At 30.3% G+C, this 23,602-nt stretch overlaps 1 protein-coding gene across 1 annotated transcript in view; it reads right to left on the bottom strand.

Annotated features, from left to right (window-relative positions):
- Positions 1-23,602, bottom strand: part of LOC126775944 (neural cell adhesion molecule 1-like) — a 137,231-nt gene that overhangs the window by 24,796 nt on the left and 88,833 nt on the right. Inside the window, exons 2-4 of the mRNA XM_050498155.1 lie at positions 10,500-10,632; positions 8,134-8,342; positions 1,430-1,540 (exon numbers count right to left, since the gene is read on the bottom strand). Coding sequence (XP_050354112.1) covers positions 1,430-1,540; positions 8,134-8,342; positions 10,500-10,632 — 453 coding nt within the window. The remainder of the gene's footprint in view (positions 1-1,429; positions 1,541-8,133; positions 8,343-10,499; positions 10,633-23,602) is intronic.

Genomic DNA, 23,602 nt, shown 5'->3' on the forward strand with positions numbered 1-23,602 from the left:
GTTACTTTTAATAATGATTATATAAAGATTTTTAAGTCACTTAACACTTGATTCATTGTATATAATTAGAATTATTATTTATTAAACCTAAAAACAACAACAAGTATTGATAATGTTGGTTTAATTAAATTCATAATTAAAGAAAAACCTAGAAGGTTTCAAACTCTTCAAACAAATTAAGTCAATTATAATTATGGAGCTAAGTTATCATTTTAATAATATTTGTGTTTAAAGCTATTATAATATATGAAAATATTAAACGACGGAAAACAAGACTAAAATTTTCTTGGATCTTCAGTCATACGTAAAATAATTGTAATTATGCACATAAAAATACACCTGTGATGTAAACAAAATCTAAGTTAGATCGCAATTATAGTTGCACGTGTAATTATTTACATACATATGTAAGCCTATGATATTATTTAACAACATACTTATGTATAATTATAAAGAATCATTATAGGATATATTTAATTACAGATTTTCAATAGATACTTATTGGTACGGAAGTCTTTATAAATAAATTTAGAACATGATATTGTAATTTTAAAATTGACAGTAATATAAGGAACAGTTGATTGTTATACGATAATGCATGCGGACATATTGTAATTGCTATTTTAAAGGAAAGAAGAAATAAAATCTTTGTTAATTTATGGACTTATTGAAAATTATTTAAAGTTCCCGTTAACCTGAAGTTGTGGCTACTCATATAATATATTAATAATACACTTTTTTTTAATTATCTGCCTTTAATATTGTTTCCATTTCGATATAATTACTCGGTAAACTAATCGATATTTAACGCTTTACTAAGGGAGTAATACATTTATTGTAAAATTAAACTCTCAATTTATATATTATTATAACTTTGAATTACTATTTAGCCAGTAATCAGTAACTGTGACTTAATAAGCATGTATTGTTTGCTTTAAAATGATTTTACATAATCTGTGGATGTATTATTATTATGTATGTAAGAATAACCAGTGAAAAATCGCTAGCAAACCTAATAAATAAATTAAAAAATAATAATAACAATGAGCAATATCAGTGAAATATCGATGTCGAACTCAAGAAGTTCATATCGATAAAAAATTGTTTCAACTTTTTTTAATCGATTTTAAATACAACATTTAAAAGTACGTTATTGTTATTTCCCATTATTTTCCTGTATTTTAACTGTCACTATTGAAGTACGTGTCGCATGTCAATTTTGATATTAATCTCTCTCAGCATTGACATTTAATAAATATTGACTCGTTTGATCAACACTGGACAACTCATTCATTCATCTATGATTAAAACAATACAGGTTATGCATATATGGAACTATGAACTAAATATTTATTCTTATTATAAATAACTGAGAAACAAAATATTAACAAATTAACTACCAAATACCTATATATACAAGGAAACTCACCTCCCCTTACTTCGCAAACAAGTACTAACGCAGCCCCTTCGACTAAAGGGCCAACAATACCGGATACATCAGCTCCTGATTTGTCGTATAACAACATCTGATGAGGGGGCACTGCAACAAAAATAATAAAATTATTACACATTTAAAATATATAAAAATAGATAACAGCAATGATTGTTTGAGATACGATGATTTACGGTGATAAATTTTATTATAATTTATCATCGGTTGACCGATTACTCATTATGACAATTTGCACGCATATGTGTTTTTCATTCAGGAGGTTTTTGTAGTATTCACTTTGTTAAATGCTATAAAAAAGACTACTAGATGACGCTGTAGCACATCAATCTCTATGTATATCACCAAATCTCCAATTAGTATCGACATATTTATGGTTATTTGTAATACACTAATAACCTCGCAGGACTATTTTATTACCACCAAACACAACGACATTCGCTCTATGAGTTTTTTACAAAAATACACTTTCAAATTTTTTGTTGTTTTCTCTGACACTCTTTAGGTCTTTATTTATTAGTGGGTAGTTATGTCACGTCTCCCATACGTTATCATTTGTAATAATAACTCATAGTGGGTATTTTATTTTTTCAATTATAATATTATAATAAGAATTAGTTTAAAAATAACGGTATTTTTTGTGCCTTACACTGCATCTACAATCGCTTTATATTTAATCATGCATAGGTCTGGCTACATTAAAACTATTACATTATTACATATTGAAAATCGAGCTACCTGTCAAAATGCGCGAGCGCCTTTTAATAAAATAGTAAAGACCGCAAATAAATGGGCAAAGTTCAAGCGACGCTCATTTGATGGTGGTGCCCCCATACATTAGTGCTTTGAACTGCTACCATATTTTTTGTTTTGTTATTTTTGATTTCAATGTATGAAGAGCTTTTAATAAAAAAAAAATATAATTTATAATCTACGAATCGAATCATATAAGGTTTCTGGTTTTTTATTATTATTTTTTACAGTTCACGTGGTTAATGAAAAATACCACGTTTAACAGAAAAATGAGCTCGCAAAATAAACAGACTTAACCCCAATGAAAACAAGAGGGGAAACGATTCTCGGTGGGAGATAACAAATAATTCTCTTATTATTTTACCGTATACTTAATAACGCTGATCGGCTTACGGGATAATAAGAAATCACCACGTCTTCTGCATTATTATTTCAAATCATTATTTCACGCCTATGTAATAACTTTTGTTATATTAACTTGACTTCATATTACTTCACTTATTATAAATACATTTATATTAGTAATATAAATGTATTTTATTTGACAAGTTAAGTGTTTTCAACATATTAATATAGTGTTGCCATAAATATTACTTTGCTAAAAACATTTGTTATTCGTTCTACAAGTGCCTAATGTGAGCAAATGATAATAACCTATAATATTATATTTTAGAAATAATCATTTTTAAGTACCGTATATTTCATACCAATAGATAATTATTTATGTATATTTTAATTGACTGTTTATTTTGTTAATTGACTTATGGCCAAACTTAGTCATTTATTATCTGTGGAAAAAACGATTTATATTTTGGTGGGCTTATTTAAATAACTGCTGAAATACGGTCTTCGAATTATATATCTTATAAATAAAGTAACTTTACAGTGGAAAGAAATTTGTTTACACATTGGACAAACTACAGTAGGCGTGCATACATATATAAATATATATATATATATATATATATATATCTACGTGTGCAGTATAACAACAGGCTCTGAATATTGTTGTGCTGCTGTTGCGCACAAATCGAATAACAGTGAAAAAATTTAACTACACATATAATAAGGTATGTACGGTGTGTCTGTACATTTAATGACTTTATCAAAACACGAGCGCGGGTATTTTTTTTGCCTAATAAACGTGGACGCAGTCCTGGTCACCAGCTATAGAAAATAACAGTACACTTTGTAAGGACTTTGTTGAAGAGATTTGCTGTGTATACCTCGTACTTACTAAATTTTCAACAAAAATGCTTCTAATAAATTAAAGAAAAAGTGAATCGGAGTATTAATAAAACAAAGAAGCAGTCTACAAGGCACCTGTTTAAGGGCCCAGCTAACCAAAAATTTAATTAAATCAAAAAGTCACTACACTAAAAGCAAAAAATAATAAAATAAAGATTAACTCCAAGTGACAACAACACACGTAATACTTTTTTATTTATTTTTGTCTCAATAGTACACAGTATTGCAATTACTTTTTGTCAACCTATCTACATTTATGATTTTTGAAGTGAAAACTCTTTAGGCGCGTTGCGTTGGTTTATCGTAGGGAATAGGCTCTTGGCTTCGCGTCACCAATATGCTAATGTTAGTATAATGAAAGATTGCAAACATAAATTTCAGTTCTCCGTGTAACAATTACTTGGTACTGGTCCCTACTGATATATTACGATTAGTCGTCTGGACCGAGTTCGATTCTAACCTGAAAACATGGCTTAAATGTCATAATTATTGATTGACATTTTGTAAATTTCACTAAATTTTTTATTAACATTTTTAAAGTTAAGTTTAGGCGTGTTGCGCTGATTTATCGTAGGGGATAGATTCGTGGCCTTGCGCCACCGTCATATGAAATCGTTGAAAGTACAAAGTATTTGAAAATTATGTAAATAGTATATACTGTATATACAAATAATATAAGTGTATTTCAACTATTATTTATTTAAATTAAGCTGTATTAATATTTTGAACCGAGTTAGTGACATACTGTGTATTTTGATGAATAAAAATCTTCATTATAAAAAGGGATGCTTGGAGTGCAAATAGATGTGTAGCCGAGATGGCCCAGTGGTTAGAACGCGTGAATCTTAACCGATGATCGTGGGTTCAAACCTGGGCAAGCACCTCTGAATTTTCATGAGCTTAATTTGTGTTTATAATTCAGCTCGCGCTTGACGGTGAAGGAAAACATCGTGAGGAAATCTGCATGTGTCTAATTTCATTGAAATTATGCCACATGTGTATTCTACCAATCTGCATTGGAGCATCTTGGTGAAATAAGCTCCAAAACTTCTCCTCAAAAGGGAGAGGAGGCCTTAATCCAGCAGTGGGACATTATCAGGCTATTTATTTAGGTTTTTCATTATAGTCCGGTATTAATTTAAGCTGTTTATATATTTAAGTTTTAATTTGTTTCGGGCTTTGAGAGAGTTCAATAAACACGCTGCATAGTACTATCAAATTTAACGATTTCCCTCAATTTCCATTGGATCCCATTATCTGATTATTTCTTGATGACAACGAGAATACCTCGAGAGCATACTATTACAAACAAAAAATTAACACAGGTTAATAGGTTTTGTTAGACTGAATATAAAATTTTCAATAAATCATTATTTATCATTTAATATTCCTTAAATATTAAATATCTTATACGGTGAAATTTTTGCAATAAAAATGGCGAGCTAGTAATCAATAAACAATTGTGATATAAGTTAAACACTAAATAAAATGAAGTTTTTATTCAAATTTACATACATGTTGACATAATTTAGTTCCATTTAAATATAATGTACATATATTATCTTGTAATATATAAAAACATTACATTAATACACAAACAGCTTTGAATTTTAAAGCATAACTAACTATTTCGTTTGTTTGTTTAAAAGTAATTTAAAAAAATATTTATTTATTATGTACTCGTAACTATGTTGATAATGATGTTAATGTCCTCCTGACGGATTTCGGCCATGATGGCTATTCTCAAGAAAGACCAACCAACTGCACAGGATGTATTATAGTATTCAAGTGTGTGCGCAAACACAGACGTAGTCTCTATTCCTTCACTCTCATAAGCCGATGGAACGGCAATCCGACACGACCGGAAAGAGTTCAGGTGCAAGACCAACGGCTTTACGTGATTTCCGAGGCACGGAAATCTACTCACATACAACTTCTCGACTTCGAGCTGCTAATAAGATTTTTATATAGAAACACCCAATAACTTTTTATTAGCGTGACCTGGGGTTTGAGCCCATGACGTGAACGCAAACTAAGGTACACCCTATTTACTCAATCATTTAATACTATCGAACGTATAGCACGGGAATTCAACACGACTGAACATAGATCATTCATAGGTCTGCATGTTTTCTGAGGCACAGCGTATATTCTGCCATCTTTTAAGCTTCAGGTAGCGCTGAAAATATTTTGATTGAAAACCCCAGAAGATTTTTATTGGTTTGATCAGGAATCTGTATCCAGAGTCTTTAGTCTTATTAGCTAGCTATTAAACGAGGCAGTTACCATAATAACGTTACAGAGATAAGAGCGACCACATCACAGAATGTAACGTGATAAATTAATTAATTGATGGGAATCAAAGGGTAAGTATATTTATTTTGCTTATCTTGTGAATGAGACTCCGTTGTTATAAAATGTAATTTGATTTATGACCACGCGAGCACACCTGATTACAGAACAGTTCTTTGTGGGAACGGGTCCTTTGCTAACAAAAGATATAAAGTAAATTGCCTCTTGGCACGAGTTGTCTAATGGATTTGAATGGAGTACACGTGGTATGAGGCTTACTTTAAATGCTTTGTTCCGAGCAAAAGAAAATTTTCTATCTCCTTTGCTAGCGTCTGTCGTCACTTTGGATGGGGTAATTTCTTTGAGCGACCGTAGTTTACTCGGCGTTTAAACGCTTATACGATTCCCGTGTTGTACGTCAAAGAAGCAATATTGAAACGTCAATCGTTTGCTTATCCACTTATTGATCTTTAATTTATCTATTTCAGTGTTAATAATGAAATGACAGTAGTAATGGTAAAGATACACTTCCTGTATGTCATTAATTCCTTTTGTTTTACAAAACGGAGTTTTAAAAACAACAAACGAAGCAGTTAATGGTGGCATTCCCTCCATTTCATTTTGGTAGTTAGGTAGACGCGTCCAATTGCATATCCCATTGGAGGCATTCACTGTTAATAGTTTTAATGAAGTTAGGCTCGTTATATAACTCTAAAAGTCCTTCTTACTATTATTGCAACTGTTTGATTTCGAAAAAAAAATTATAAGTAAGAGTAAATAAAGTTCTAGTAACTTTCGTATTAAATTTCAAATCTACGTTTCGGTTTCTTATCTATCTGTTTTTAGGTAAAGTAATGAAACAGACTTTTTACGGCTGAGCTAAGGACTCTCATGTTTAAGGACAGGCTTTAAAGCTTAAGATATACGTTGTCACCTATAGTCGGAGTCATAAGTGAATTGACTCCGTATTTAGGTGACAACCAAAGAGTAAATAAATAGATTCATTCTCATGCCTATTTTTTTAGATGCAATCTTATATTGTTAAAAATAATTAGCCTTGAATTAAATAAGCCAAAATAAACAAAATCACTACCAACCTCTCAAAGCACAAAAAAATATTATATCGATAAATTAAAAAGTATGCAAACTATTATTGAAAAACGATTACTATGGTTTTATTGATAGCTTATAAATTATAATTTGCATTACTCGTGTTGTCGGTGATAGATTAGTCTGTAGAACAGACGGGCTTCGAACAAGCTAATGCAGAAGTTTTTGTTTGCGTATGTTATAATGTGAACAAAAATGTTTTACTAGTATGTGACAATGATAAAAAACACTGGCACACTAATTATATTTTTCAACAAACACACTTTAAAACAACTACAGTAAATAGTAAATATATACTTGACGGGGTCTCCACTAAACTCTACGTTTTAAAACTTGTTTCAGTCGCTTACTTATAAATTTAAAAGAAGCTTAGTCAAAGCCGAGAGTAATACTCGTTTTTAAAACTTATTTTTTTTAAACATTCAAATCTAATTTCCTGTTAAATCCTCCCTGTCTCCAGCAGATTTTATCTACGTCATCGCTGGCGTTTTTATCAACGTGGTCTGAGCATCGCCGACAGTTCATAATTAAAATGTCCACGGGACGTCATTACTCAGCCACGATGCTCCCGCGACTCATCCATAATGACTAAATTGATTCCCTGTCGCAGCCTTATGAAATTTTCATTCGAGATGAAAAGTTTCAAGAGATTTTTTGTTCTCTCGTTAAATCATAACTTAGAAAACTAATATTGATTACTTAGAATACTAAAATTTTAAGTTAATAAAATTATGAAATGTAATTATCATCATTATTAGATTTAAAACAATATTAAATGTATTGTAAAGCTGGATGGACGGAGCTGGAGCTCAGAAAATACCCGAACGATTTAAGTCATATTCATTTAACTTAGATACTAATAGTTTATTGGCAAAAGTTGCAGACGTAACTTCAATCTATGACCGTAAAAAACTTGATTAGAAGCCATAAACGTCAACCTATCTGTCAACCTAGGTGGAAAGGAATTAATTCAAAGTCAATTAAAAGTATTGAATAATTAATATAGTTAGGGCTTTATGCAAGCCCGCCTGGGTACATACCCAATCATCAGATATTCTATCACAAAACAGCAGTACTGGTTGTGTTTTGGTTTGAAGGGTGAGTGAACCAGTGTAACTACAGGTACATAAATTTTAGTTCCCAAGATTTGCGGTGTATTATTGATGTTAGGGATGGTAAATGTTTCTTACAATGCCAATGTCTATAGGCAGTGGTGACTACTTACCTTCGTGTGGTTCATTTGCCAGTCCACCTACCTATTCTATAAATAAAAAACTTACCTATAACAATGAGCCGTATCTGGAAGTTTCTAGTTGGTGAGTTTTTGAAATCAACGCGACATCTGTATACCCCTTCATCGTCCAGCTGCACCGAGCTCAGTGTTAGTGCGGCTGGTCGGGCCACAGTTGCGAAGTAGGCCCGGGGACCGAAGGCCCCAGGGTCGGACCATTGTAATGCTTTATTAAATGAACGCCCTCGCACGTCGAAACTGTAACAAAATGATTATTATTAGCCCAATGGGAATTCATTTTTAATTTAATGAAAAACAAACTATTTCCCTCACAATAATTATTATAGTATATATTACCCCTTAGGGACTAAATAACACCCGCGCACTTAATATAAAAATATTGTTATTGTTTCATACAATACGTGGCGTCGTATTTTATTCGAGTACTGTAATTATTTTAATGTTAATTGCGTTAACAAATCAATTCGAACGAAATATATTTTCAAATAGATTTTGATATTCTATTAAACTTACTTATTACTGAAAATAACATCGTATAAAAAATTTCCATAACACAATTTACTAACAAAACAATCACGATGGCCATTCCAGCTTAATAAAAGCAAATAAATTGCCACGTGGTCCGTTCCTAAATTTATTTTTCCCAACGAAGAGTCTGTCAAGTTCTAGAACGAAAATAAGGAGGCTACGGTGAAGTTTTTCAATTTCCGGACGAAGGGTACGTTTCTCAATTTACCGACCTTCGTCCTAATTTATACACCAAGAAGCTTAGAGGAAGATGATTTGGTTGTACGCCCTGCTGTTCGCAGGTAAATTTAACAATTTAAGTAGGCTTTTTATGGGGGGTGCATTATCCCCGCAGAACGTTCCTTTCGCCATTCCTCATTTATTGTCGTTGATATTTATAATTGCGATTTCAGGTAATTCCCTTCGTAAAGAGGAGCAACGGTTATTCCAATATCGTTTTCGCTCGATAAATGAATTGCTATTTATTTTTATCTGTTTGTATGTATCTGTAACAGAATTTTAAGCTAGTTCCACATAACCGATTGAGCTGAAAGCTTAAAAAGTTCCGTACTCAAGTGAAACTTTTTGATCTATTGACATTTAAGAGAGAAAATATAAGTTTATTTACATAAGTATGTGTGTTTTTGACGAACTAAACTTATTTTTTTTTCTAATATATATAATAAATTATTTTTAGTAGGATATTTTTACAATGTCATCGTGTAAAAATATGCACTGGTTCATAATATTTTTCGTTTGAAGAGCACAAAATTATTATAATTTCAATTTAGACATAGCTTGAATCCCAATAACGATATTAAGTACGTTAGCGTCTACAGATTCAATAGAAATTTTCTCGTTCGCCTAATTGAATTATTGTCTGTGCAACTTCCATAAGTTTATTGAGCCATTTTGTCTACTTAAACTGATTGAAACACCTTTTTATATTCACTTTTTAATTCCACGTAATTTATATTTTATTTGTTTAAAAAAAACACAATTTCTGAGGTAATTAATTTAAATCGATGAATAAATTGAAAAATAACATAACAAATATCCATTCAATCGCTAATTAATTAATTTCAATAGAGGTTTCGTTTTAAAAACATCGGAAGCTATTAACTTGTTTCAATAGAACTCGGGAAGGTCTTTCCTGGATCGTAAACATTTTCAGGCCCTAACAAAAGATAAAGATTTTTTTTTACATCAGAGGCTAATGGAACTCGTAAGTGCTTTCAAGGGCTAATTTGATGTTTACGATTGAATGGGGCTGCCCTCTCGGAGCTTGAGGACAATAAAAGGTTGTGAACCCCCGCAAATCAAGTGTGATCGTTAACGAACTCGCGTGAAATGTCTTAAGTGCGTTTCATTGTAAGTGTATTTTCTGTACGCTAATTGGATCGTCGGTACCGGGCTTCCGCTTATCCGTTTTAGGTGACGCGAACGGTTCATTAGCACCGCCTTAACAGGCTTAATTATAAACCGGGAAAATTTTATTGTTCACAACAAAGTCTTTTATCGAACATAAATATCTTCAAATATACGTAAAAGATTCGATAAAGACGTCTGTGGTTTCCATATCTTTGTTATTAGCACCGTGTTGCCTCACTTTCTCAATTTTATCCTTTTATTTAATCGTAATGAATTTTATAATATTATCTTGTCGCTGAAATTTTGCGTTCATTTTAGTCTTATTAAAATGATAAAGATAAACTGTAGCAATGTATTTGTTATATATATATATATATACATGTATGAATATTACACAAATTTTTTGTTATGATCGTGGTTAAAATCCAAATAAAAGATATTAAATAGATCTTTTTATTGTTAATTACATTTCAATAAAATAACTTATAATAATGTTTGTTTAAATTGTATTTTTACCTGTATATTGGTTTCCCACCACTTTTTCGAAACCAGAGCACCATGTATACTCTATCTTCGTTCGTATCGGGTGTGACGTCACAAGGCAACGACGCAGTCCGCCCGAGCACCGCATCAACATCTACTGTTGATACTGCAAGAGAAAAAAATGTCAGTCAAACATATCATGAAAAAAATCGAATAAATTAAAAAAAAAAGATAAATCATTATTTCTAAATAAAAAGATAAACAATATTACGTACTATAATTAGTAACTTCTATCATGTATTTAACGTTAATAAAAAGATTCTTAACTAATAAACTAGCTCAGACAAAAGCTAATGTTATTAGGTGAAATTTCATCAGTCATACTTTTTAAATAAAATTGAAATAAGTTGAATATTTTCTAACATAATATAAGAGAATTTTCATTGGTCGTATAATAAACAGTGAATTTTAAAATTATATTCTATTTCATTATTATATAAAGAACAGTATCAGGTTTACCGAATAGTAATTAATATTAAATAGTTCACATATTTTTTACAAAAACAATTTGTAGTTAAATTGACTATAATTTTTATATTATATAGTAGTATCTTTTTTGTTGACGGTACAGTAATGGCACAATAAAAAAATGGTAGTGTTTGTTAGCATAAAATGTTTTAGTACATTGGAATTTATGCTGAGTTATTTTAAAATTCCGTGCAATGCGCTATACCTCTTTATATTTCCGCTCTTAAAACTAAAACCAAGTACAATTTTTGTCGTACATTTTGCCGTTTGCCAGCGGCTTTGCCTTAACAAAAAGAGGATGGCAGGAATCACTTTAAAATAATGAATTAATAGTACTAAGCTTCTTACAGGCTAGTAGTTCCTTTCCTTTTTGACAAGGATTCTTACAATGCGTATGTAGTGTATAGCACATAATTTTTATTACTTGTAACGTTTACATCAAATTAAAAAAATAACACTCAAAAAAGTTAAAAATAAATCAATTTTAATTTTCATTTAAGTTTTTTTATATAAAATAATTTATTACAATACTAATAAAAGGTAATATACTTAATGAATAATAAATTAAGTGCCTAGGTGGTCCAGTAGTTAAAATGCGTGAATCTTAATCGATGATTGTAGGTTCAAAGTTCAAACCAAAGCGCCATGATTTGTTATATTTTCTTAATTATTATTTATATATTTTTTTCTACCATTACGGTATATCACCAATGTGCAACCTATCTTATTAACTAAGATGTTATGTCTCTTGTGCCTGTAACTCACTCACCCTTCAAATCGGAACACAACAAAACTAATTATTACTGTTTAAACGGTAAACTATTTATTATTACCATCAAATAAACGTGGATTATTAATCGTATTATAGAAAATAGATACACAATTAGCTTGCTATTCCCCATTTTTTTTATTATCTGATTTCAATAACTATTAAGACATAAAAATTACATCAGATATTAATCTACTTCATTACAAGATCAAAAATGCAAAAGACAATCACAAGGTCAGACCATTTACATTTGGAATAAATCTAGTAAAGGGACGACCGAATAAAATTTATTATGTCACAGATAAAAAATAACTTAAAGCCGACAGTTCTCTCCGCCTTATAATAAAAAAAGTTGAGAAAAGAGGCCCCTGTGTAATACGTTTATTCATTATGCAAGTAATTTAATGAAAACGGTGGGTAAGAGTTGGATGCTGAACTGGGGTTCCACAAATAAATAATGGTATTTAATTTTGTGAATAAGTCGCTTGAAATAATACTTATGTCATCAAATGAACTATATTAACGTATAAGCCGATTATATATATAAATTATCTATCAACGATATCAATTGAAAAATTAAAAAAATATTTTTGTTTTTTTTTTATTATTTAGTTATATTCCAGTTAGGAAGACCAACGTGCAAGTGGGTCACTTGAGGACAAAATTAGCTATTACTGAGATATAGGCACTGTAAAAAATATTATATATTCCTTACACCTCTTACGCGCCGCCTGATGGTATAACAGATGTATGGGTAACCAAACAGTAAGCATAATTTTTCCAATAGTCACCATAGCGTCTACTAATCCATGGCTACCAATGTACTGAATTGGGAGCCTTGGTTTGTTAGACCCTATGTACTCGTACATCGTCAACGCGCCACCAACCTTGGGAACTAAGATGTTATATCCCTTGTGCTACTAAATATTGCTATTTGGCGGTAGAATATCTGATAAGTGAGTGGTACATACCCAGACGAGCTCACACAAAGCCTTACCACAAGTAACCCTTGTATTAATGTTATAATTTTTATTAATAAAAAAGTTACTCGATTCAGTATTGCAAGTATAGCAATAATGAAACTGGACTTGTAAAATTATAACGCCCAAAATTTCACCAAAAATGATTTATTTTTTTATGATATTCCTTGTTTTAGTAGCGACGTTTATCTTGGTTTAGTTAATTGGACTTCTCTCTCTGCTCTCTATACATAATTTATAAGAGTCTTGCAGTAAAATTTTCTTAAAGCAAGATGAATATACCACCAAGACTAGTCTTGTGTTATCAATTTTAAATTTATAAAGAAAATATACAAGTATTATAATTACATATGATTACAATATTTTAGGCTTTGCTTTTTATTCAATTGTTTGTTTACATCAAATACTAAAGAAACGAAGATAAAAACACAAATTAATCTATTCAACATAATACAAACATTCACACATGTACTCGTATGACTACAAACTAGCAAGCATTTAAACAAAGGAACATGTAATCCTTGTATTTCGTATTTAGAAAACATTTTTTTTTTCAAATCATCTAATTTGGAATTATATAGACCAATGTTCGATTGTTAATGCGTTCTTAACAAAAAATAATCATAATTGATATCGGTTGAGTTAAAGCTTTTATTTAAATTACGTTTTAGCTTAGTAATTTGTTTTTTGATTATGTACGAAACGAATTAAGTTATATCATCATTATGTGCATTATGTAAAATTTTACATAATACACAAAATGAAAAATTTTACATAATACACAAAATTGTATATAATACACATTGAACAGCGAACCAGTTCCATTATACTAAACAAATTGTTTTACGGTTAACATACTTACTAACTGGCTATCAAATTCTATTTTCAATTTGAACATACATTTAAACTGAAATAATTTAACAAATTAATCAATCACAGGTACTTAGAATATATTAACACTAATTATTAGCTTAGCAGTGACTATCAAATTAATTATTGTACATTACGTTAAGCCAATCAAATTACAGGAATTTGTATATACTGTTATAATATTTAAGAGGGATATTAATTAACACCAATTAAAACATTCACATGTTATATCATGCTATTGAAGATTTATCTAATTAAAGTTATTAATGTCGTGAAATTTATCTGTATGCTGTTAGCTTTTTGGTAAATATTTCAATAATAATAATTTATTCATGATTTATATAAATATTTTTGCTATTCTTTAAGAACAGAAAACGATCGTGAAATTCAAAAAAGTTATATGGCACATTGACCATAATAATTATTACATTAATAGAATACACGCATCAAAATCACCTACGTCGGTTGTCAACATTTCACTGCTGAGTACTGAAGTGAATTCTTACAGAATTGAACCACTGAACTTCATAGCACTAGCTATTATATACAGCTAGCTTAGCAATATTAAAAAAAATATTAGGGAACTTACAAAGATTTACTCATAGTATCAGACTGACACAGTTATCACATGAGCCTTTAGACATTTGTAAGAACATTTGTAATTAGCCATTTCCTACTCCGTCATTTACCAACGAAATCTACTAGGATTGTTATGTCCTTTGTGCTTTTAGTTTTACTGACCGTTCACAAAAAAAAAAAAACAATAGCAACCCAGTTTTTTTCCAAAATCCAAATATACTTTTTCCAAGTAGGCTCTTACATACACTTCTGTATCGCTGTTAAAATAAAGCTACTAATGTAGCTTATGTAGATACATGTATGGACTTAAGTCCTATTACGATTAACAATATTAAAATATCGATATGTATGTGAGCATAGCAATTTACTATCAGCTGCTTCCTTTATTATATTACATTCATAAATTGTCTGGATTAAATTTTGTTGCTTTTATTGACCTATTCCTCAATTAATATCTTCTTCTCCCTCGTACGTCACGTATGTCACGTTAGTGAGATGTGACACGACGTGGTCGAGCCAGGTCAAGTGCTCAAGTCTGAAACAAACGTCCGAGGGAACTTCACACGCAACCGTCGATGTAAAAGGAAATTATCATAGCAACGAGGTGAGGAATTCCCAGTTTAACTTGGCCTACAAAAAAGACTATGTTGGTGATAAAAACGGGTGTTTTTAGTATTCGGCGATTTTCATACATACTGTATGTATTTAATATTTGAATAGTATTTCATTATTACTTTACTTTTATTTTATATATTTTCTGTCTACCAATTTGATTTGTTCTCCTCTCAGTACCTCAAAGGATGGTAGGATGAAAAATCTTCTTGAGATCTCATCCAAGCATATTTACTTCAATTTATTCCTGGTACGATTGTTTGTATGAAATAAGAAAAAATATTTCTATGTAATTACATTGTTGAAAAAGAGCAATGACCAAGTTACTTGTCGGTTATTCTCACTAGAATATAATTATGGCGACACGAAAATTATGGAGATTCTAAAATGCTAAAAGAGACTTTTAAATAAAGAATTTTATAATCAAATAAACGAATATAAACAAACATAGTTTAATATTTGAAAAGATCACAAAAAAAATATATTTATCCCAAGATATAATTATGTATAAGAAAAATTATTTCTATGTAATTTCATTGTTGAAAAAGAGCAATGACCAAGTTACTTGTCGGTTATTCTCACTAGAATATAATTATGGCGACACGAAAATTATGAAGATTCTAAAATGCTAAAAGAGACTTTTAAATAAAGAATTTTATAAAATATTAGGAAACTTACAAACATTTACTCATAGTATCAGACTGACACAGTTATCACATGACACGAATATTATAAAATTATATTTTCGTGTCGCCATAATTATATTCTAGTGAGAATAACCGACAAGTAACTTGATCATTGCTCTTTTTCAACAATGAAATACCTATAATAAAATTGTAACAGGCCTATGTCTGACATTATAGATATTGGAAAAAAAACTAATATGGGGGTCTTTATTAAAGCAACAGAAGCCGACACAACAGTTTTTAGAAATGTCTGCCTGCATGCTTGTACCCGGATCTCGTAAAAGCTACTACATGGAATTGAATGCGGTTTTCACTGATGTATTGCTAGAGGTCTAACTTAAAAGACTTTGAGGAAAGCGCCGCACTTACATGAACAGATAAGTTAGTCGTTGTGTAAAATAGTTGTTACTCAAAAAAATGGCGCTGAATATATTTTTAAGGTTTATCTCAACCGATCTCAACCAATTACAGCTTTGTTTCATCGAAAGCCGAAGTCGTGGCGGGCAGCTAGTCATTAATAAGGACAATAAATAACTATCATGCCATAAAATTGCCATACAATTGTAAAATTAATATTAAGCTTGATATTAATAATAATATTAAAGAACCTAAATAATAACATTCTCTAAAAACATGTTGTATACAAAGTATAAGGTTTATTTAATAGCGATTTTATTTAGACCGTAAATAATCACGACCGTAATAATGTACCAAAGAGCGATCTGGCTTTAAATACAAAGTCAGAAGTGAAACGGACCGCGCTATTTATTTGATTACATGGTCTATATATTTATATAATGTTGGATATAAATATTGAAATTATTCCTAATATTTTGTCGGTCGAATTCATATTAGAGGACTAACTGATGATATGAAATCAATCTTTGTTGAGAATCGGTATTGTAGATCCAGTTATTTATATATAAATAGACAGCAACAAAACATCAACCTTTTCTCCTCTGATTGTCGATATTCCTTTTTGGTTTGGTAGCGATTGCTTCACAATGAAAAAAATTGGAAATAGAGTAAAAAACAAAATGTTCGATAGATGCAAATTCAATTAATACATTGTCAAAATTTCAATAATGATTATGGTCGAATTGCGACCACTGGGCAAACGTTGTTTTTGTTAGAATCTGTATTTTGACGTGGTCACAAAAAATTGCTTCAAAGAGCTGAGTAAAAAAAAACAACATTTTTAGTACCGATGATAGCTGCATGAGCCAGTTTCCAAGCGCGTTTGACGTAACATTATTAATTTTACCTCTATGTGACAGCCAGCTGATTTGTGTAGTTTTATTTATTTATTTGTTTTTGTCATAAGAATTTTACAATTGTGACGTCAACAATGTAGAACTCATTCTTTTCACATTGTGTAGTCCTGTGATCTTTATTGTAATGTTAATATAATAACGAAATATTTTAATTGTATATGTATATTATACAACATGTTAAATAAAAGTAAACTGCCTGTAAATGCCTTTTCTCCTCTTGAGCACTATAAAAGTAATGTTATTAAGCACATTAAAACAGTATGTAACCAGTAACCTTCGTTTATAATACAAGTATTCTAACCATCTCAACACCATAGTATTGATACAAATTATAAAATTTTGCTCAAAATGCCAAATACAAAATATGATGCTAGCTACTCACAACTTACACGAAATCACAAAATTGTAAAACCTCGTTTCGACATTGGGTTTTCATAGACATAATTAGTAGCCTAGTAGCATTGATATACCTTCCACATTTTTTAACATCAGTGTACTTTTTGAACACGTAAACAATAGATTAAAATACATATTGTTTTATGTAAACAATGTTGTATGTAAATATTATCGGTGGTCAAACATAAGGGATGATTTAAAGTAACGGCAGCGTACTAAACTATATAGTGCCGCATCGAATAGGCGTTTCCGAAAACGACTTCAATCACGCGATGTCTGATTGAGATCTAAAAAGAAAGTATGGAAATAAATTTTATTATTTAATGTGCATACGACCTCTTCGCTGATGTTCTGTAGTTTAACTATGAAACATTTATATTCTGTTATGTGTTTTGTGCCTTTGTTTGTAAGTCACAATGTCATAATTATATATTCAGGTAATCCTCTATTTAATTTAATTGATGTAATATCTATAGATATTTTTGTGAAGAAACAAAAACGAATCGATTTTGTTTAAATATTTAAATATTTACTGAAATTTCTTAACTTACTAAAAACCTGTAAAGTTACATAAATTTTTATTATCCATTCTACTACAAAATCACGTTAGACCAGAGAAAGATGTTTAACGTCATAAAATCAACAATCACAAACATTGTACAGAAACAATGGTTAGAAAAAAATATTAATGTGTAGTACAAAATTAGTTATACGACTATGATTAATCATTTCTTCTAGATAGCCCAATAAAAAGAACTAAAATTAAATACATAACAAAGTTAAATACGTAACAGAAATAGAAAAGTAAATAATATATATATAAATTAAGGTTCAACGTTGCATTAAAAGAGACAGGCAGCTTTGTATCAAAAGCGATATTTTCCAGGAAACCTTTCAAAAGAGAACCAAGCGTACACTATATTATATTATTAGTAGTCCAACTCAAATTATTCACAACCGAACAACTTTCATAATTTAAAGTCAGATTGTAAACGCATCTGTTTGAAAAAAATATATACCTCGTTTACAGCTTACTAGTTTGTTCTGACTCATTGCAATGTTTTGTTTGCATTAGTCTTAAGAGTCTTTTTATTCTTTGTTGTATTAGCCGCAAATAAAAAAACGAACGGGAAAATAAATAAAATACGACGATTTTAAAGTAAAGTGACTGTTTCACTGATCTAGTGGGGCAGCTGATCACGAGGTCCTGAGTTCAAACCCCAAGACCAATAAGTTATTGGGTTTTTCTGTCTGTGCCTCGGAAAACATGTGAAGCATTGATCTTGATCTGTCGTCCAATCGGATTATGAGTGAGAGAAAATAGGGAGAGCCTCTGCGTTTGCTCACACACTTGTGCACTATAACATGTCCCGCGCAGTTGGCTATACTCCCTTGTGATTGGCCTTGGATTGATTATTTTTTTATATTATATTTCGTTGACAAATTTCAGTGTAAAAAAATAACTAGGAGGCGATCGTTTCATTCTATATATATTCGTATACTGGTGGTAGGGCTTTGTGCAAGCTCGTCTGGGTAGGTACCACCCACTCATCAGATATTCTACAGCAAAACAGCAGTACTTGATATTGTTGTGTTCCGGTTTGAAGGGTGAGTGAGCCAGTGTAATTACAGGCACAAAGGACATAAAATCTTAGTTCCCAAGGTTGGTGGCGCATTGGCTATAAGCGATGGTTGACATTTCTTACAATGCCAATGTCTAAGAGCGTTGGTGACCACTTATCATCAGGTGGCCCATATGATCGTCCGCCTTTCTAATCTATAAAAAAAAATCCCAAATAATCTAAGGGTTTGAAGCTTATTTTAACACGCCGTTCCATTGCGGGTTGTAAATGAATGAACATATATCAGAATATTATTTAATTCATATAATATACAAAAACATTACGATATTGAATTAAATAACGGAATTGTCTATCGCTGAATGACATAAAATATATTTCATTAAATATGTACGTAATACATTTTAATGATTAAATGTAGTATAATATTTGAAGAGATATTTGTTTTTTACAAATACCAGAAGCAACGTTGCCATAATACACACAGTTATTAAAATTCTGTATTCTTTCTCGGCGGACTAAGCGTGCGCTTTCCTTGTATAATTATTAAAATGCTATTTTTTTATATTTAAAATTAAAAAAAAATAACAATTAGTGTACTTTACAAAGCTTTAACTACGAGTACGTCATAAACACTAAATATTATTTGAAGATTTGTGCTTATATTGATAAGCATTCTTATGAAAATGTGCTTTAAAATACCATCTACACCCAATTCTAAAATATCAGTCGTAAAATAATTCAAACAAAATTTCAGTCAAAAATTTCAAGTTTACATCTATCATTCGTACAATTCAATAGAACCCGAACGATGAAAACCATATTGTAGTGACATCTAAAATCGATTACGCAATTCGAATCCATCTCACGGAAAGATGGATACGGTCAGCGAGTCCGCGAGGGAACTAGCGCCAGCACGTGACCGGCATTTCACTGGCAACACGTTGCAACAATACTTATACTAGTACATATTACGATTACAACCATACGCTTAAAATGTTTACTAATTCATATATAATAATTTATAAGTATTATTAATCAATATCACAAACTATATGACATCGAAATATGTTTTATATTTCATTTTATATCATAACACTATCGGATTGCACTAAAGCGAACGCACAATAATCAAAATATTCACACTTAAAATTAAATTTGATTGCAAATAATCGCGCTTAAAAATTTAATTAAAATTAACAATAACCGCAACATATAATGAAGTAGTTAATGAAGACTAATTTTAATTAAATATAAAGTTAATGTTTTGTAAATTTTAACTTTGTGTATAATAATTGTACATATTAATACATTTTAACGTTATGTTAAAAAACTTTGTTATTATGGCTTTATAGGATAATAACTCGATACAAGAATATATAGTATGGATGATTAAAAAGCGTGTTTACATCAAGTATTTAATTAACATACCTATGTAAATTGATAGAAAAGAGTAACTACTGAGTTTTTTGACGATTCTTCTCGACTCTTACATTTCAATTCCACGATAGCTTTACATTTAATTCAATACTTTGACGATTCAAAACTTCTTTTATAAGCCTACTTTATGTTCATTATTTAGATTTTGACTAATAAAGCAATTAACTAAATAGACTACTAATATATTAAATGTAGAAATGTCGTGAGATTTAATTATTCATTCATCCAAAAAAGATGCTTAAACTATAAATTATATTTATATGTATAACAAAGCAAAACTATCTATTAAACTGCTCAGGAGGTATTATTGTGCACAAATATTTGCGCTGCTTAAGGCGCTGTTCGCTTACTCTTATTTTCTTAAAGGAGAGCAATCACATACGATCTGACATAATCCCAACTGTCCCAGACGTCATATAGCCAATTAAACTTAGTATGTCTACAATTGTAGCGATATGTTTTGTTTCATTACATGTTTGTCTTTTTTTTTCTTTCGTTTTCCTTTCCTTTTAACGCCCTGAGGGTGTATAGTTTGTGATCCCACAGCAACTCACAACGTTGTTGATAAAAAGTAAAACGCTTTTATTCGCAGCACTTTGGTTTGAGTTGACTACCGTTGACCAGCTGTCACTCCGTGAAACCTGTTGCCATCTTGAAATTATTTGTTTCCAGTGCGTGTATCATCATATCCGATAATCTTCTTTGTTTAGATCTAATAAAGATTGCATTAGAGAGATAAAATACCTCTAGGGATGGTTAAATACAAACGAAATGGTGAACGCAAAAACAATTCTTAAACAACTCAGCTATCATATCGTGTATTTTAAATCAAATTACCTTACATTTCTTTTATACTTCTAGTAATGTACGTATACCGTAAGCATTAGATATTCATGAACCATGAATATTTTTTCCGCTGAATAAAAATATTTATTCACATAATTTCGCAATTCGAAGATTTTTTTAATGTTTGCAGGTGGTTGAACAAATGAGACACCTGATGGTAATTGGTCACCACCGCCCATAGACATTGGCGATGTAATTCCATTGACGGATGGTTCGAAATTCAAAATATTAGAATAATGTTTTATCAATATCAATATATGTTATTCTATCTTTGTGGCTAAATACAGATGGTGGTCTTGTCTAGCATATAACAAGGAACTATAAATGTAGAAGTGAGATCTATATTGATGTCTAAATATCGTTAAATAAATTAATCGTTCATCGGTTCCTTATCAAATTTGTTATTCCATGCAAATAATTTGTACTCTAAAAACAAAGACAGCACTTAATACCTCCTGATTCAATAGAACATTCGCTGTAAACGTGACGGTCTATTTTTTATGAATAAACCCTCATCACGCCATGCTTTTGTGTGTTATGCCTTGTTTAGACGTCCTTGGGTGAAGCGGTGAGAGCATAAAATTTCTTGAAAACCCACTTATCACCGCAAAATCTTACGGGGCTATAATAAATTACGAAATGACTTTACCGCGTTCTTTTGCCTTAGTTGGTTAATTAAATTGACCCAGAAAGCTGGATACAAAATATTATTTCCTTTTAACGTTAACTTATATACAACACTGTAAAATTGTATACATAGTTCGACTTGAAATTCTATGAAATTTTGATTGCTTATGTTTACTTGTATATGTAACTTGTAATACCCCAGTGGTTAAAAGACCTGTCTCTTAAATGATGTTTCTGAGTTCAAACCCGAATAAACACCATTTATTTTTTATGTACTTAATTTGTCTTTATCTCATGTTCGTGCAATGAAGGAAATCATCGTGAGGAAACTGCATTTGGCGGATGAAAATCTGCCACGAAGATCTACTATACCCATATTCTAGCAGCATCGTAGAGTAATCTCCAAAACCTTCTCCGTAAAAGAGAGGCCTAAGCCCAGCCGTGAGACATGTTATGGCTTTTTTCTATAGATTCTTATATGTATATCTGATTTCAAAACATTTAATTTGGTTTGAATGAAAAATGCTTGCTTGCAAAGCCAGAATGTTACCTGTATACGACACAATCCACAGAGTTTTCTGTGGGCAATTTATACTATATTCACTTTGACAAATTTAAATGTCTTTAGTGTATGTATTAGTAACAAAGTGTCACTACCAGTTAAGTAGTTATTTGATATATATCAATTGTATATAACTTTTTACTATTTATATTTAATTTCCGCTGCTATATTACTTCTATATTGAAATAAAATATTTTTTGTTTCATTGCAATTGGATTAGAATTATTAATAAAGTTATGTTAGGTTAAAACTAATTTAGTAACTTATAAATAAACATGAATATAAGTAGTAAATTGCGAATAAACTTGTCACTTTATGCTTCAATTTTAAATGGAATTATAAATATTTTCAACGTTTTGTTAATTGGCAGAAAATAAATAAATCCGTTGAATGACTCATTTAAAAGGAGCGAAATGGATTTCAGAACGAGATTATATAGAGTTTAGTAATCTTTAGCAGAATTTGTTATTCTATAATTATGAATTGGAGCCTGCGACCTTATAGGCTATAATCAACAAGGCAGTCTAATCATATAAAATACAAATCAGAAATACAAAGCAGTATAATCATATAATATACTTGATCATTAAGTAAAATTGATTTTAAAACAATTTATTTTAAACAACTAAGATTTTCTTCGAACAAGTCTCTTTGCTTTCTGTATAAATATAAAGAGTTCACTTAGTATAAACTTGAAGCGTTTAGTTTTGCCTTTAATAAAATCCTCTTTGAAATGGCCCTCGCTAATGGTTGTTTGGCCTCTCGAAAAGGTGTAGAGACATTTGCATGATTTTAATTAAATTCAACTCCCAGAACTGCAATAAACTTAAAAAAGTTTTATAGCTAGCTATGAACTAATTTTGAAGCCGGTCTATGAGGCTAAAAATTAATATTGTCGCGATATTAAAATACCTACTGTAAAATTTATAATAACCAAGTTTTATTAAAAATTTTTAGTAAAATAGAATAACGTTTTATTTATAAATGTATTTTACGGAACTGGTTTATAATAATAATTCTAACAAGACCGGGTGTTAATTGCTTATTAGTTATCAGATTTTAAACTTTTGACTTCGATTGTCAGAATTGTAGTTAACAGAAATAGAAAGATCCGATCTGAAGTGAAGGCGTACGTAAAACTTTGAAACACTAAAACAATATTTCAAATAATTATTTAGGTAGAAAATACGATAAGAAATTCAATGTTACTTTTTAATTACATAATATGTGTATTTACTTATCATTATTGTAATTGTTTGTTTCTTTGTTTTATTTTCTATTAATTCCATAATAAATATTTACTTCTCAACTTAGAGTTTTCATAGTTTATACAAATTAAAAAGCAATAAATAAATGCATTCTGTTTTAAAAGTAAAAAAATATATTT

Source organism: Nymphalis io, chromosome 19 (genome assembly GCF_905147045.1).
Source record: "Nymphalis io chromosome 19, ilAglIoxx1.1, whole genome shotgun sequence".
In the NCBI taxonomy this organism is placed as follows: domain Eukaryota; kingdom Metazoa; phylum Arthropoda; class Insecta; order Lepidoptera; family Nymphalidae; genus Nymphalis; species Nymphalis io.